The sequence below is a fragment of the Panulirus ornatus genome, chromosome 7 (genome assembly GCF_036320965.1).
Source record: "Panulirus ornatus isolate Po-2019 chromosome 7, ASM3632096v1, whole genome shotgun sequence".
Taxonomy (NCBI): domain Eukaryota; kingdom Metazoa; phylum Arthropoda; class Malacostraca; order Decapoda; family Palinuridae; genus Panulirus; species Panulirus ornatus.
In genome coordinates this window covers 391,892-409,713 of record NC_092230.1, presented here as the reverse complement: position 1 = coordinate 409,713, position 17,822 = coordinate 391,892, and the positions used below count along the sequence as shown (strand labels likewise).

The window sequence follows — 17,822 nt, the reverse complement described above, 5'->3', positions numbered from 1 at the left end:
AAATTTAATGATACTCTCTCACCCCAAATCTCATTTGCCCTTTTTTTCACCTCTTGCACCTTTCTCTTGACCTCCTGTCTCTTTCTTTTATACGTCTCCCACTCAATTTCATTTTTTCCCTGCAAAAATCATCCAAATGCCTCTCTCTTCTCTTTCACTAATAATCTTACTTCTTCATCCCACCACTCACTACCCTTTCTAATCAACCCACCTCCCACTCTTCTCATGCCACAAGCATCTTTTGCGCAATCCATCACTGATTCCCTAAATATATCCCATTCCTCCCCCACTCCCCTTACTTCCATTGTTCTCACCTTTTTCCATTCTGTACTCAGTCTCTCCTGGTACTTCCTCACACAAGTCTCCTTCCCAAGCTCACTTACTCTCACCACCCTCTTCACCCCAACATTCACTCTTCTTTTCTGGAAACCCATACAAATCTTCACCTTAGCCTCCACAAGATAATGATCAGACATCCCTCCAGTTGCACCTCTCAGCACATTAACATCCAAAAGTCTCTCTTTCGCGCGCCTGTCAATTAACACGTAATCCAATAACGCTCTCTGGCCATCTCTCTTACTTACATAAGTGTACTTATGTATATCTCGCTTTTTAAACCAGGTATTCCCAATCATCAGTCCTTTTTCAGCACATAAATCTACAAGCTCTTCACCATTTCTATTTACAACACTGAACACCCCATGTATACCAATTATTCCCTCAACTGCCACATTACTCACCTTTGCATTCAAATCACCCAACACTATAACCCGGTCTCGTGCATCAAAACCACAAACACACTCATTCAGCTGCTCCCAAAACACTTGCCTCTCATGATCTTTCTTCTCATGCCCAGGTATATATATATATATTTATATTTTTTTTTTTATTATACTTTGTCACTGTCTCCCGCGTTTGCGAGGTAGCGCAAGGAAACAGACAAAAGAAATGGCCCAACCCCCCCATACACATGTATATACATACGTCCACACACGCAAATATACATACCTACACAGCTTTCCATGGCTTACCCCAGATGCTTCACATGCCTTGATTCAATCCACTGACAGCACGTCAACCCCGGTATACCACATCGCTCCAATTCACTCTATTCCTTGCCCTCCTTTCACCCTCCTGCATGTTCAGGCCCCGATCACACAAAATCTTTTTCACTCCATCTTTCCACCTCCAATTTGGTCTCCCTCTTTTCCTTGTTCCCTCCACCTCCGACACATATATCCTCTTGGTCAATCTTTCCTCACTCATCCTCTCCATGTGCCCAAACCACTTCAAAACACCCTCTTCTGCTCTCTCAACCACGCTCTTTTTATTTCCACACATCTCTCTTACCCTTACGTTACTCACTCGATCAAACCACCTCACACCACACATTGTCCTCAAACATCTCATTTCCAGCACATCCATCCTCCTGTGCACAACTCTATCCATAGCCCACGCCTCGCAACCATACAACATTGTTGGAACCACTATTCCTTCAAACATACCCATTTTTGCTTTCCGAGATAATGTTCTCGACTTCCACACATTCTTCAAGGCCCCCAGAATTTTCGCCCCCTCCCCCACCCTATGATCCACTTCCGCTTCCATGGTTCCATCCGCTGCCAAATCCACTCCCAGATATCTAAAACACTTCACTTCCTCCAGTTTTTCTCCATTCAAACTCACCTCCCAATTGACTTGACCCTCAACCCTACTGTACCTAATAACCTTGCTCTTATTCACATTTACTCTTAACTTTCTTCTTCCACACACTTTACCAAACTCAGTCACCAGCTTCTGCAGTTTCTCACATGAATCAGCCACCAGCGCTGTATCATCAGCGAACAACAACTGACTCACTTCCCAAGCTCTCTCATCCCCAACAGACTTCATACTTGCCCCTCTTTCCAAAACTCTTGCATTTACCTCCCTAACAACCCCATCCATAAACAAATTAAACAACCATGGAGACATCACACACCCCTGCCGCAAACCTACACTCACTGAGAACCAATCACTTTCCTCTCTTCCTACATGTACACATGCCTTACATCCTCGATAAAAACTTTTCACTGCTTCTAACAACTTTCCTCCCACACCATATATTCTTAATACCTTCCACAGAGCATCTCTATCAACTCTATCATATGCCTTCTCCAGATCCATAAATGCTACATACAAATCCATTTGCTTTTCTAAGTATTTCTCACATACATTTTTCAAAGCAAACACCTGATCCACACATCCTCTACCACTTCTGAAACCACACTGCTCTTCCCCAATCTGATGCTCTGTACATGCCTTAACCCTCTCAATCAATACCCTCCCATATAATTTGCCAGGAATACTCAACAAACGTATACCTCTGTAATTTGAGCACTCACTCTTATCCCCTTTGCCTTTGTACAATGGCACTATGCACGCATTCCGCCAATCCTCAGGCACCTCACCATGAGTCATACATACATTAAATAACCTTACCAACCAGTCAACAATACAGTCACCTCCTTTTTTAATAAATTCCACTGCAATACCACCCAAACCTGCTGCCTTGCCGGCTTTCATCTTCCGCAAAGCTTTCACTACCTCTTCTCTGTTTACCAAATCATTTTCCCTAACCCTCGCACTTTGCACACCACCTCGACCAAAACACCCTACATCTGCCACTCTATCATCAAACACATTCAACAAACCTTCAAAATACTCACTCCATCTCCTTCTCACATCACCACTACTTGTTATCACCTCCCCATTTGCGCCCTTCACTGAAGTTCCCATTTGCTCCCTTGTCTTACGCACTTTATTTACCTCCTTCCAGAACATCTTTTTATTCTCCCTAAAATTTAATGATACTCTCTCACCCCAACTCTCATTTGCCCTTTTTTTCACCTCTTGCACCTTTCTCTTGACCTCCTGTCTCTTTCTTTTATACATCTCCCACTCAATTGCATTTTTTTCCTGCAAAAATCGTCCAAATGCCTCTCTCTTCTCTTTCACTAATACTCTTACTTCTTCATCCCACCACTCACTACCCTTTCTAATCAACCCACCTCCCACTCTTCTCATGCCACAAGCATCTTTTGCGCAATCCATCACTGATTCCCTAAATACATCCCATTCCTCCCCCACTCCCCTTACTTCCATTGTTCTCACCTTTTTCCATTCTGGTGAAGAGCTTGTAGATTTATGTGCTGAAAAAGGACTGATGATTGGGAATACCTGGTTTAAAAAGCGAGATATACATAAGTATACTTATGTAAGTAGGAGAGATGGCCAGAGAGCGTTATTGGATTACGTGTTAATTGACAGGCGTGCGAAAGAGAGACTTTTGGATGTTAATGTGCTGAGAGGTGCAACTGGAGGGATGTCTGATCATTATCTTGTGGAGGCTAAGGTGAAGATTTGTATGGGTTTTCAGAAAAGAAGAGTGAATGTTGGGGTGAAGAGGGTGGTGAGAGTAAGTGAGCTTGGGAAGGAGACCTGTGTGAGGAAGTACCAGGAGAGACTGAGTACAGAATGGAAAAAGGTGAGAACAATGGAAGTAAGGGGAGTGGGGGAGGAATGGGATGTATTTAGGGAATCAGTGATGGATTGTGCAAAAGATGCTTGTGGCATGAGAAGAGTGGGAGGTGGGTTGATTAGAAAGGGTAGTGAGTGGTGGGATGAAGAAGTAAGAGTATTAGTGAAAGAGAAGAGAGAGGCATTTGGACGATTTTTGCAGGGAAAAAATGCAATTGAGTGGGAGACGTATAAAAGAAAGAGACAGGAGGTCAAGAGAAAGGTGCAAGAGGTGAAAAAAAGGGCAAATGAGAGTTGGGGTGAGAGAGTATCATTAAATTTTAGGGAGAATAAAAAGATGTTCTGGAAGGAGGTAAATAAAGTGCGTAAGACAAGGGAGCAAATGGGAACTTCGGTGAAGGGCGCAAATGGGGAGGTGATAACAAGTAGTGGTGATGTGAGAAGGAGATGGAGTGAGTATTTTGAAGGTTTGTTGAATGTGTTTGATGATAGAGTGGCAGATGTAGGGTGTTTTGGTCGAGGTGGTGTGCAAAGTGCGAGGGTTAGGGAAAATGATTTGGTAAACAGAGAAGAGGTAGTGAAAGCTTTGCGGAAGATGAAAGCCGGCAAGGCAGCAGGTTTGGGTGGTATTGCAGTGGAATTTATTAAAAAAGGAGGTGACTGTATTGTTGACTGGTTGGTAAGGTTATTTAATGTATGTATGACTCATGGTGAGGTGCCTGAGGATTGGCGGAATGCGTGCATAGTGCCATTGTACAAAGGCAAAGGGGATAAGAGTGAGTGCTCAAATTACAGAGGTATAAGTTTGTTGAGTATTCCTGGTAAATTATATGGGAGGGTATTGATTGAGAGGGTGAAGGCATGTACAGAGCATGAGATTGGGGAAGAGCAGTGTGGTTTCAGAAGTGGTAGAGGATGTGTGGATCAGGTGTTTGCTTTGAAGAATGTATGTGAGAAATACTTAGAAAAGCAAATGGATTTGTATGTAACATTTATGGATCTGGAGAAGGCATATGATAGAGTTGATAGAGATGCTCTGTGGAAGGTATTAAGAATATATGGTGTGGGAGGAAAGTTGTTAGAAGCAGTGAAAAGTTTTTATCGAGGATGTAAGGCATGTGTACATGTAGGAAGAGAGGAAAGTGATTGGTTCTCAGTGAGTGTAGGTTTGCGGCAGGGGTGTGTGATGTCTCCATGGTTGTTTAATTTGTTTATGGATGGGGTTGTTAGGGAGGTAAATGCAAGAGTTTTGGAAAGAGGGGCAAGTATGAAGTCTGTTGGGGATGAGAGAGCTTGGGAAGTGAGTCAGTTGTTGTTCGCTGATGATACAGCGCTGGTGGCTGATTCATGTGAGAAACTGCAGAAGCTGGTGACTGAGTTTGGTAAAGTGTGTGGAAGAAGAAAGTTAAGAGTAAATGTGAATAAGAGCAAGGTTATTAGGTACAGTAGGGTTGAGGGTCAAGTCAATTGGGAGGTGAGTTTGAATGGAGAAAAACTGGAGGAAGTGAAGTGTTTTAGATATCTGGGAGTGGATCTGGCAGCGGATGGAACCATGGAAGCGGAAGTGGATCATAGGGTGGGGGAGGGGGGCGAAAATTCTGGGGGCCTTGAAGAATGTGTGGAAGTCGAGAACATTATCTCGGAAAGCAAAAATGGGTATGTTTGAAGGAATAGTGGTTCCAACAATGTTGTATGGTTGCGAGGCGTGGGCTATGGATAGAGTTGTGTGCAGGAGGATGGATGTGCTGGAAATGAGATGTTTGAGGACAATGTGTGGTGTGAGGTGGTTTGATCGAGTGAGTAACGTAAGGGTAAGAGAGATGTGTGGAAATAAAAAGAGCGTGGTTGAGAGAGCAGAAGAGGGTGTTTTGAAGTGGTTTGGGCACATGGAGAGGATGAGTGAGGAAAGATTGACCAAGAGGATATATGTGTCGGAGGTGGAGGGAACAAGGAGAAGAGGGAGACCAAATTGGAGGTGGAAAGATGGAGTGAAAAAGATTTTGTGTGATCGGGGCCTGAACATGCAGGAGGGTGAAAGGAGGGCAAGGAATAGAGTGAATTGGAGCGATGTGGTATACCGGGGTTGACGTGCTGTCAGTGGATTGAATCAAGGCATGTGAAGGGTCTGGGGTAAACCATGGAAAGCTGTGTAGGTATGTATATTTGCGTGTGTGGACGTATGTATATACATGTGTATGGGGGGGGGGGGGTGGGGCCATTTCTTTCGTCTGTTTCCTTGCGCTACCTCGCAAACGCGGGAGACAGCGACGAAGTATAATAAAAAAAAAATATATATATATATATATATATATATATATATATATATATATATATATATATATATATATATATATATACAGAAATATACATTCATACACATGTACATATTCATACTTGCTGCCTTCATCCATTCTCGTCGCCTCCCCACCACACATGAAATAGCATCCCCACCCCCCTCCTCCAGTGAGGTAGCGCCAAGAAAGGACAAAAAAAGGCAGCATTCGTTCACACTCAGGTTTTAGCTGCTATGCGTAATGCACCAAAACCACATCTCCCTTTCCACATCCAAGCCCCACAGACCTTTCCATGGTTTGCCCCAGACGCTTCACATTCCCTGGTTCAATTCATTGACAGCACGTCGACCCCAGTATACCACATCATTCCAATTCACTCTCTTCCTTGCATGCCTTTCACCTTCCTCTGTGTTCAGGACCCAATTGCTCAAAATCTTCCTCACTCCATCCTTCCACCTTCAGTTTCGTGTACCGCCTCTCCTTTTCTCCACCTCTGACACATATATCCTCTTTGTCAATCTTTCCTCACTAATTCTCTCCATGTGTCCAAGCCATTTCAACACAACCTCCTCTGCTCTCTCAACCATACTCTTTTTATTACCACACGCCTCTCTAACCCTGTCATTACTTGATCAAACCACCTCACACCACATATTGTCCTCAAACACTTCATGTCCAACACATCCACCCTTCTCTGCACAACCCTATCTATAGCCGATGCCTCGCAACCATACAACATTGTTGGAACCACTATTTCTTTAAACATACCCATTTTTGCTCTCTGAGATAAGGTTCTCGCCTTCAACACATTCTTCAATGCTCCCAGATATTTCACCCCCTAACCCCCACCCTGTGACTCGCTTCCACTTCCATGGTTCCATCCGCTGCTAAATCCACTTCAAGATATCTAAAACACTTCACTCCTCCAATTTTTCTCCATTCAAACTTACATCCCAGTTAACTTGTCCCTCCACCCTGCTGAACCTAATACCTTGCTCTTATTCACATTTACTCTCACCAATCTCCTTTTGCACACTTTTCCAAACTCAGTCACCAACTTCTACAGTTTCTTGCTTGAACTATCCACTAGAGCTGTATCATCAGCGAACAACAATTGATTTACTTCCCAAGCCCTCTCATCCCCAACAGACTGTATAGTCGCCTCTCTCTCCAAAACTCTTACATTTACCTTTCTAACTACCCCATCCATAAACAAATTAAACAACCATGGGAACATCACACACACCTGCTGCAGAGCGACATTCACTGGGAACCAGTCACTCTCCTCTCTTCCTTCTCTTACACATACCTTACATCCTTGTAAAAAATTTTCATTGCTAACAATTCACCTCCCACACCATATACTCGTAAGACCCTCCAGAAAGTATCTCTATCAACCCTATTATATGCCTTCTCCAGATCCATAAATGCTACATACAAATCAATATGTTTTTCTAAGTATTTCTCACACACGTTCTTCAAAGCAGATACCTGATCCACATATCCCCTACCACTTCTGAAGCAACACTCCAAAAAATTATACCTCTGTACTTTGAACACCTACCTTTATCCCCTTTGCCTTTGTACAGTGGCACTATACATGCACTCTGCCAATCCCCAGGCACTTCACCGTGATCCATACATACATTGAATATCCTTACCAACCAATCAACAACACAGTCACCCCCTTTCTTAATAAATTCAACTGCAATGATATACAAACCCACCGCCTTGCCGGATTTCATCTTCTGCAAGGCTTTCACCACCTCTTCTTTCCTAACCAATTCATTCTCTGTGACTCTTTCATTTCACACACCACCCGAACCAAAACACCCTGCATCTGCCACTCTATCATCAAACTTATTCAACAACCCTTCAAAATACTCACTCCGTCTCCTTCTCACTTCATCACTACCTGTTATCACTTCACCCCTTGCCCCCTTCACCGATGTTCCCATTTGTTCTCTTGTCTTGCGCATGTTATTTACCCCCTTCCAAAACATCTTTTTATCCTCCCTAAAGTTTGATGATACTCTCTCACCCCAACTCTCATTTGCCCCCTTTTTCAACCCCTGCACCTTCCTCTTGACCTCCTGCCACTTTCTTATATACATTTCCCAGTCATTTGCATTCCTTCCTTGCAAGTATCGTCCAAATGCCTCCCTTTTCTCTTTCACTAATAACTTTACTTTTTCATCCTTCCACTCACCACCCTTTCTAATCTGCCCACTTCCCACCTTTCTCATGTTACATGCATCTTTTGCATATGCCATCATTGCTTCCCTAAATACACCCCATTCCTCACCCACTCCCCTCACATCATTTGCTCTCACCTTTTGCCGTTCTACACTCAATCCCTGGTACTTCCTTACACAAGTCTCCTTTCCAAGCTCACTTACTCTGACCTCTCTCTTCTCCCCAATATTCTCTCCTCTTTTTTGAAAGCCTCTGCAAATCTTCACCTTCACAAGATAGTGATCAGACATCCCACCAGCTGCTCCTTTCAGCACATTAACATCCAAAAGTCTCTCTTTTACATGCCTATTAACACGTAATCTAATAATCCCACTCACATACATGTACTTGTATATATCTCTCCTTTTTAAACCAGGTATTCTCAATCCCCAGTCTTTTTGCAGCACACAAATTCGCAAGCTCTTCAACGTTTCCATTCATAACACTGAATACCCCATGTACACCAATTATACCCTCAACTGCCACATTACTCACCTTCTGATTTAATTCACCCATCGATAATACCCGGTTTCGTGCACCAAAGCTGCTGACACACTACCTCAGCTGCTCCCAAAACACTTGCTTCTCATGATCGTTCTTCTCATGACCAGGTGAATAAGCACCAATAATCATCCATCTCTCTCCATCCACTTTCAGTTTTACCCATATCAATCTAGAATTTTCTTCCTTAGACTCTATCATATACTCCCACTTCAGGAGTAATGCTTCTCCTTCCTTAGCTCTTGCCCTCTCACCAACCACTGACTTCATTCTCAAGACTTTTCCAAACCATTCATCCTCTTTACTCTTGAACTTTGTTTCACTCAGAGCCAGAACATCCAAGTTTCTTTCCCCAAACAACATACTACCTACCTCTCCTTTCTTCTCGTCTTGGTTACATCCACACACAATCAGACACACAAATCTGAGCCTTCGAGGAGGATGAACACTCCCCGCATGATTCCTTCTGTTTCCTCTTTTAGAAATTGAAATACAAGAAGGGCAGGGTTTCCAACCCCCTGCTCCCAGCCCCTTTGGTCGCCATCCATGACACTCGGGGAATACATGGGAAGTATTCTTTCCCTGCTATCTCCTGGTATATATATATATATATATATGTATATATATTTTTTTTTTCATACTATTCGCCATTTCCCGCGATAGCGAGGTAGCGTTAAGAACAGAGGACTGGGCCTTTTTTGGAATATCCTCACCTGGCCCCCTCTGTTCCTTCTTTTGGAAAATTAGAAAAAAAAAAAAAAAAGAGAGAGGGGAGGATTTCCAGCCCCCCGCTCCCTCCCCTTTTAGTCGCCTTCTACGACACGCAGGGAATACGTGGGATGTATTCTTAGTCCCCTATCCCCAGGGATAATATATATATATATATATATATATATATATATATATATATATATATATATATATATATATTTTATTTTTATTTATTTTGCTTTGTCGCTGTCTCCCGCGTTAGCGAGATATCGCAAGGAAACAGACGAAAGAAATGGCCCAACCCACCCACATACACATGTATGTACATACACGTCCACACATGCAAATATACATACCTATACATCTCAACGTATACATATATATACACACATAGAACATATATACACATGTACATAATTCATACTGTCTGCATTTATTCATTCCCATCGCCACCCCGCCACACATGAAATAACAACCCCTCCCTCCCTCATGTGTGCGAGGTAGCCCTAGGAAAAGACAACAAAGGCCACATTCGTTCACACTCAGTCTCTAGCTGTCATGTAATAATACACCGAAACCACAGCTCCCTTTCCACACCCAGGCCCCACAGAACTTTCCAAAGTTTACCCCAGGCGCTTCACATACCCTGGTTCAATCCATTGACAGCACGTCGACCCCGGTATACCACATCGTTCCAATTCACTCTATTCCTTGCACGCCTTTCACCCTCCTGCATGTTCAGGCCCCGATCACTCAAAATCTTCTTCACTCCATCTTTCCACCTCCAATTTGGTCTCCCGCTTCTCCTCGTTCCCTCCACCTCTGACACATATATCCTCAAGGTCAATCTTTCCTTGCTCATTCTCTCCACGTGACCAAACCATTTCAAAACACCCTCTTCTGCTCTCTCAACCACACTCTTTTTATTACCACACATCTCTCTTACCCTATTATTACTTACTCGATCAAACCATCTCACACCACATATTGTTCTCAAACATCTCATTTTCAGTACATCCACCCTCCTTCGCACAACTCTATCCATAGCCCACGCCTCGCAACCATATAACATTGTTGGAACCACTATTCCTTCAAACATACCCATTTTTGCTTTCAGAGATAATGTTCTCGACTTCCACACATTCTTCAACGCTCCCAGAACTTTCGCCCACTCCCCCTCCCTATGATTTACCTCTGCTACCATGGTTCTATCCGCTGCCAAATTCCACTCCCAAATATCTAAAAACACTTCACTTCCTCCAGTTTTTCTCTATTCAAACTTACCTCCCAATTGACTTGTCCCTCAACCCTACTGTACCTAATAACCTTGCTCCTCTTCACATTTACTCTCAGCTTTCTTCTTTCACACACTTTACCAAACTCACTCGCCAACTTCTGCAGTTTCGCACCCAAATCAGCCACCAGCGCTGTATCATCAGTGAACAACAACTGACTCACTTCCCAAGCTCTCTCATCCACAACAGACTGCATACTTGCCCTTCTTTCTTGGAAAGCAAAAATGGTTATGTTTGAAGGAATAGTGGTTCCAACAATGTTGTATGGTTGCGAGGCGTGGGCTATGGATAGAGTTCTGCGCAGGAGTATGGATGTGCTGGAAATGAGATGTTTGAGGACAATGTGTGGTGTGAGGTGGTTTGATCCAGTAAGTAATAGTAGGGTAAGAGAGATGTGTGGTAATAAAAAGAGTGTGGTTGAGAGAGCAGAAGACGGTGTTTTGAAATGGTTTGGTCACATGGAGAGAATGAGTGAGGAAAGATTGACAAAGAGGATATATGTGTCAGAGGTGGAGGTTACGAGGAGAAGTGGGAAACCAAATTGGAGGTGGAAAGATGGAGTGAAAAAGATCATGAGTGATCGGGGGCTGAACATGCAGGAGGGTGAAAGGCATGCAAGGAATAGAGTGAATTGGAAAGATGTGGTATACCGGGGTCGACGTGCTGTCAATGGATTGAACCAGGGCATGTGAAGCGTCTGGGGTTAACCATGGAAAGTTTTGTGGAGCCTGGATGTGGAAAGGGAGCTGTGGTTTCGGTGCATTATTACATGACAACTAGAGACTGAGTGTGAACGAATGGGGCATTTGTTGTCTTTTCCTAGCGCTACCTCGCACACATGAGGGGGGAGGGGGCTGTTATTTCATGTGTGGCGAGGTGGCGATGGGAATGAATAAAGGCAGGCAGTATGGATTATGTACATGTGTATATATGTATGTCTGTGTGTGTATGTATATGTATACGTTGAGATGTATAGGTATGTATATTTGCGTGTGTGGACGTGTATGTATATACATGTGTATGTGGGTGGGTTGGGCCATTCTTTCGTCTGTTTCCTTCCGCTACCTCGCTAACGCGGAAGACAGCGACAAAACAAAATAAAAATGAATAATATATATATTTATTTGTTTATTTTTATTTTGCTTTGTCGCTGTCTTCCGCGTTTGCGAGGTAGCGCAAGGAAACAGACGAAAGAAATGGCCCAACCCACCCCCATACACAATGTATATACATACACGTCCACACACGCAAATATACATACCTATACATCTCAATGTACACATATATATACACACACAGACACATACATATATACCCATGCACACAATTCACACTGTCTGCCTTTATTCATTCCCATCGCCACCTCGCCACACATGGAAATACCATCTCCCTCCCCCCTCATGTGTGCGAGGTAGCACTAGGAAAAGACAACAAAGGCCCCATTCGTTCACACTCAGTCTCTAGCTGTCATGCAATAATGCCCGAAAACCACAGCTCCCTTTCCACATCCAGGCCCCACACAACTTTCCATGGTTTACCCCAGACGCTTCACATGCCCTGATTCAATCCACTGACAGCACGTCAACCCCGGTATACCACATCGATCCAATTCACTCTATTCCTTGCCCTCCTTTCACCCTCCTGCATGTTCAGGCCCCGATCACTCAAATTCTTTTTCACTCCATCTTTCCACCTCCAATTTGGTCTCCCTCTTCTCTTCGTTCCCTCCACCTCCGACACATATCCTCTTGGTCAATCTTTCCTCACTCATTCTCTCCATGTGCCCAAACCATTTCAAAACACCCTCTTCTGCTCTCTCAACCACACTCTTTTTATTTCCGCACATCTCTCTTACCCTTACATTACTTACTCGATCAAACCACCTCACACCACACATTGTCCTCAAACATCTCATTTCCAGCACATCCACCCTCCTGCGCACAACTCTATCCATAGCCCACGCCTCGCAACCATACAACATTGTTGGAACCACTATTCCTTCAAACATACCCATTTTTGCTTTCCGAGATGATGTTCTCGACTTCCAAACATTCTTCAAGGCTCCCAGGATTTTCGCCCCCTCGCCCACCCTATGATTCACTTCCGCTTCCATGGTTCCATCCGCTGCCAGATCCACTCCCAGATATCTAAAACACTTTACTTCCTCCAGTTTTTCTCCATTCAAACTTACCTCCCAATTGACTTGACCCTCAACCCTACTGTACCTAATAACCTTGCTCTTATTCACATTTGCTCTTAACTTTCTTCTTTCACACACTTTACTAAACTCAGTCACCAGCTTCTGCAGTTTCTCACATGAATCAGCCACCAGCGCTGTATCATCAGCGAACAACAACTGACTCACTTCCCAAGCTCTCTCATCCACAAGACTTCATACTTGCCCCTCTTTCCAAAACTCTTGCATTCACCTCCCTAACAACCCCATCCATAAACAAATTAAACAACCATGGAGACATCGCACACCCCTGCCGCAAACCTACATTCACTGAGAACCAATCACTTTCCTCTTTTCCTACACGTACACATGCCCTACATCCTTGATAAAAACTTTTCACTGCTTCTAACAACTTGCCTCCCACACCATATATTCTTAATACCTTCCACAGAGCATCTCTATCAACTCTATCATATGCCTTCTCCAGATCCATAAATGCTACATACAAATCCATTTGCTTTTCTAAGTATTTCTCACATACATTCTTCAAAGCAAACACCTGATCCACACATCCTCTACCACTTCTGAAACCACACTGCTCTTCCCCAATATGATGCTCTGTACAAGCCTTCACCCTCTCAATCAATACCCTCCCATATAATTTACCAGGAATACTCAACAAACTTATACCTCTGTAATTTGAGCACTCACTCTTATCCCCTTTGCCTTTGTACAATGGCACTATGCACGCATTCCGCCAATCCTCAGGCACCTCACCATGAGTCATACATACATTAAATAACCTTACCAACCAGTCAGCAATACAGTCACCCCCTTTTTTAATAAATTCCACTGCAATACCATCCAAACCTGCTGCCTTGCCGGCTTTCATCTTCCGCAAAGCTTTTACTACCTCTTCTCTGTTTACCAAATCATTTTCCCTAACCCTCTCACTATATATATATATATATATATATATATATATATATATATATATATATATATATATATATATACATAATGATATATACTTTTATATTATACTTGATCGCTGTCTCCCATGTTAGAGGTAGCGCGAGGAAACAGACGAAAGAATGCCCAACCCACCCACATACACATGTATATACATAAACGCCCAAACACGCACATATACATACCTATACATTTCAACGTATACATACATATCCATACACAGACATATACATATATACACATGTACATATTCATACCTGATGCCTTCATCCATTCTCGTCGCCACCCCGCCACACATGAAATAGCATCTCCCCCTCCCCACCCCCACCCCTTCTAGGTAGAGCTAGGAAAAGACAACAAAGGCCGCATTCGTTCACACTACAGTCTCTAGCTGACATGTGTATTGCACCAAAACCACTGCTCACTTTCCACATCCAGGCCCCACAAAACTTTCCATGGTTTACCGAGACGCTTCACATACCCTGGTTAAATCCATTGACAGCACATCGACACCGGTATACCACATCGTTCCAATTCACTCTATTCCTTGCACGCCTTTCACTCTCCTGTATGTTCAGGCCCCGATTGCTCAAAATGTTTTCACTCCATCTTTCCACCTCCAATTTGGTCTCCCGCTTCTCCTCGTTCCCTCTACTTCTGACACATATATCCTCTTTGTCAATCTTTCTTCACTCATTCTCTCTATGTGACCAAACCATTTCAACACACCCTCTTCTGCTCTCTCAACCACTCTTTTTATTACCACACATCTCTCCTACCCTTTCATTACTTACTTAATCAAACCACCTCACACTGCATATTGTCCTCAAACATTTCATTTTCAATACATCCACCTTCCTCTGAACAACCCTATCTATAGCCCATGCCTCGCAACCATATAACATTGTTGGACCCACTATTCCTTCAAACATACCCATTTTTGCTCTCCAAGATAACATTCTTGCCTTCCACACATTCCAAGAACCTTTGCCCCCTCCCCACCCTGTGACTCACTTCCGCTTCCATAGTTCCACCTGCTGCCAAATCCACTTCCACATATTTAAACCACTTCACTTCCTCCAGTTTTTCTCCATTCAAACTTATCCCCCAATTAACTTATCCCTCAACCCTATTGAACCTAATAACCTTGCTCTTATTCACATTTACTCTCAGCTTTTTTTTCACACACTTTACCAAACTCAGTCACCAGCTTCTGCAGTTTCTTATCCGAATCGGCCACCAGCCCTGTGTCATCAGCGAACAACAACTGACTCACTTCCCAAGCCCTCTTATCCACAAAAGACTGCATACTTGCCCCTCTCTCCAAAACTCTTGCATTCACCTCTCTAACCATCCTATCCATAAACAAATTAAACAACCATGGAGACATCATGCACCCCCTGCTTCAAACTCACTTTCAATGGGAACCAATCACTTTCCTCTCTTCCTACTCGTACACATGCATTACATTCTTGGTAAAAACTTTTCACTGCTTCTAGCAACTTAACCTCCTACACAATATACTCTTAATACCTTCCACAAAGCATTTCTATCAACTCTTATCATATGCCTTCTCCAGATCCATAAATGCTACATACAAATCCATCTGTCTTTATAAGTATTTCTCATATACATTCTTGAAAGCAAACACCTGATTCACGCATCCTCTACTACTTCTGAAACCACACTGCTCTTCCCCAATATGATGCTCTGTACATGCCTTTACCCTTTTAATCAATACCCTCCCATATAATTTCCCAGGAGTACTCGACAATCTTATACCTCTGTAATTTGAACATTCATCTTTATACTCTTTACCTTTGTACAATGGCACTATGCATGCATTCTGCCAATCCTCAGGCACTTCACCATGAACCATACATATATTGAGTATCCTTACCAACCAATCAACAACACAGTCACCCCGTTTTTTTTATAAATTTCACTGCAGTACCATCCAAACCCGCCGCCTTGCCGGCTTTCATCTTCCGCAAAGCTTTCACTACCTCTTTTCTGTTTACCAAACTCATTTCGCACACCATCCCGACCAAAACACCCTATATCTGCCACTCTATCATCAAACACATTCAATAAACCTTCAAAATACTCACTCTATCTCCATGTCACTCCACTGCTTCTTGTTATTACCTCTCCATTAGCCCCCTTCACCGATGTTCCCATTTTGTTCTCTTGTCTTACACACTTTACATACCTCCTTCCAAAACATCTCTATATTCTCCCTAAAATTTAATGATACTCACTCCAACTCTCATTTGCCCTTTTTTCACCTCTTGCACCTTTCTCTTGATCTCCTGTCACTTTCCTTTATACATCTCCCAGTCATTTGCACTATTTCCCTGCAAAAATCATCCAAACATCTCTCTCTTCTCTTTCACTAACAATCTTACTTCTTCATCCCACCACTCACTACCCTTTCTAATCTATCCACCTCCCACCTTTCTCATGCCACAAGCATCTTTTGCACAAGCCATCACTGCTTCCCTAAAAACATCCCTTTCCTCCCCAACTCCCATTACGTTATTTGCTCTCACCTTTTGCCACTATGCACTCAATCTCTCCTGGTCCAATAACGCCTTCTGGCCATCTCTCCTACTTACATACGTATACTTATGTATATCTCTCTTTTTAAATCAGGTATTCCTAATCACCAGTCCTTTTTCAGAACACAAAACTGCAAGTTCTTCACCATTTCCATTTACAACACTGAACACCCCATATACACCAATTATACCCTCAACTGCCACATTACTCACCTTTGCATTCAAATCACCCATCACTGTAACCCGTGTTTCTCTGGACAGGTGAGAATTCTACTACCTGTGTGGCAGGCACGTGTGGCCTGTCTTTCCATTGCCCTCTGCGGTTTCGAAACTCTTCGCGAGATATATTTCCAGCTGCTGAGCAGCCTCTATGATGCCCACCCAGCAGCTCTTTAAGATGCCATTTTCTGTCAACGAGAGTCGTTTCACACAGGTTCTTCCTGGTCACATCCCGGTGAACAGAAATCTGGTGTGCATGTATAAAAGGTATGTAACTCCATAAACAATAAATGGTAACTGGAGCTTTTGTACTGTAACAGGTGATGGGACATAAATAAAAAGTATATGTGGGTAGTATTCGCGATTATGGAATTGAAGATAGCGACGTCAAATGGAGTCAAGAGAGGTTAGGTGGCGGAAGAAAATCGTATGATGTTGGGTGGTAGAAGAACAAAGCCATGGTGTGGTGTTGGGATCGACTGACACAAAACCTATATGAAGTGCTCGAGATAACCAGCTGAATGTCAGGCGATGGTGATGAATTAATTGTAATTCATGACAGAGAGTTCATCTAAGAAAGAACGTAAAACAGTGTACACGGAATATGGCGCGAGGAGACAGTAGAGATTCGTCAGGGTGTTTGAGGATCTGACGAGTCGTGCGGGGAAGATTGCGTCAGCCATGAAAGGTACATGCGCAGCTCACAGCTCATGTAATCTGAGTCCAGGTACCCTCCTGCTAATAGAAAACATTGAAGTGCCTTGTCTCGTGGGGTAAAAAAAAAAAAAAAAAAAAGAAACAAGTCTCTTCACAGGATTACTAGTCATGGTTAAGGCGCCAGGACTGACTCAAAACAGAGTGGCCTTCTACCTGAAGGTTTGAGACGGCACAGTACACGAAAGTCTAGTTAGAGCTACAAGGGTCATGAGAGAAGAGCATCCCTTTCGCTAAGTTAAAAAAAATTCATGACCTACCCTGCTTTTCGTACCAAAACATTTCGGATGGTAGCGTTTCTGACAGTGACGCATTCACGGGCCGCCCAGGGTCGAGCGCATAGGTTCGAATCCTGGTTGTGGCAGTCGGTCCACAGTCAACCCAGCTGTTCATCCACTCCTAGGGTTTGGTCGATAAAATGGGTGCCTGGCTTGTGCTAGGATATATATATATATATATATATATATATATATATATATATATATATATATATATATATATATATATATATATATTATTTTATTTATTTGCTTTGTCGCTGTCTCCCGCGTTAGCGAGGTAGCGCAAGGAAACACGAAAGAATGGCCCAACCCGCCCACATACACATGTATATACATACACGTCC

At 43.1% G+C, this 17,822-nt stretch overlaps 1 protein-coding gene across 9 annotated transcripts in view; it reads left to right on the top strand.

Moving 5' to 3' along the window:
- LOC139749356 (histidine protein methyltransferase 1 homolog) overlaps positions 1 to 16,740 on the top strand; it is a 112,766-nt gene extending 96,026 nt beyond the window's left edge. For 4 of the 9 annotated variants that reach the window (XM_071663088.1, XM_071663090.1, XM_071663089.1 and 1 more), the window contains one exon: positions 16,526 to 16,740. In XM_071663088.1, the coding sequence (XP_071519189.1) occupies positions 16,526 to 16,638 (113 nt within the window). In that variant the 3' untranslated portion in view covers positions 16,639 to 16,740. The remainder of the gene's footprint in view (positions 1 to 16,525) is intronic. The other 5 variants (XM_071663084.1, XM_071663086.1, XM_071663085.1 and 2 more) reach the window with 2 other exon arrangements.
- Positions 16,741 to 17,822: the final 1,082 nt, after the last annotated feature.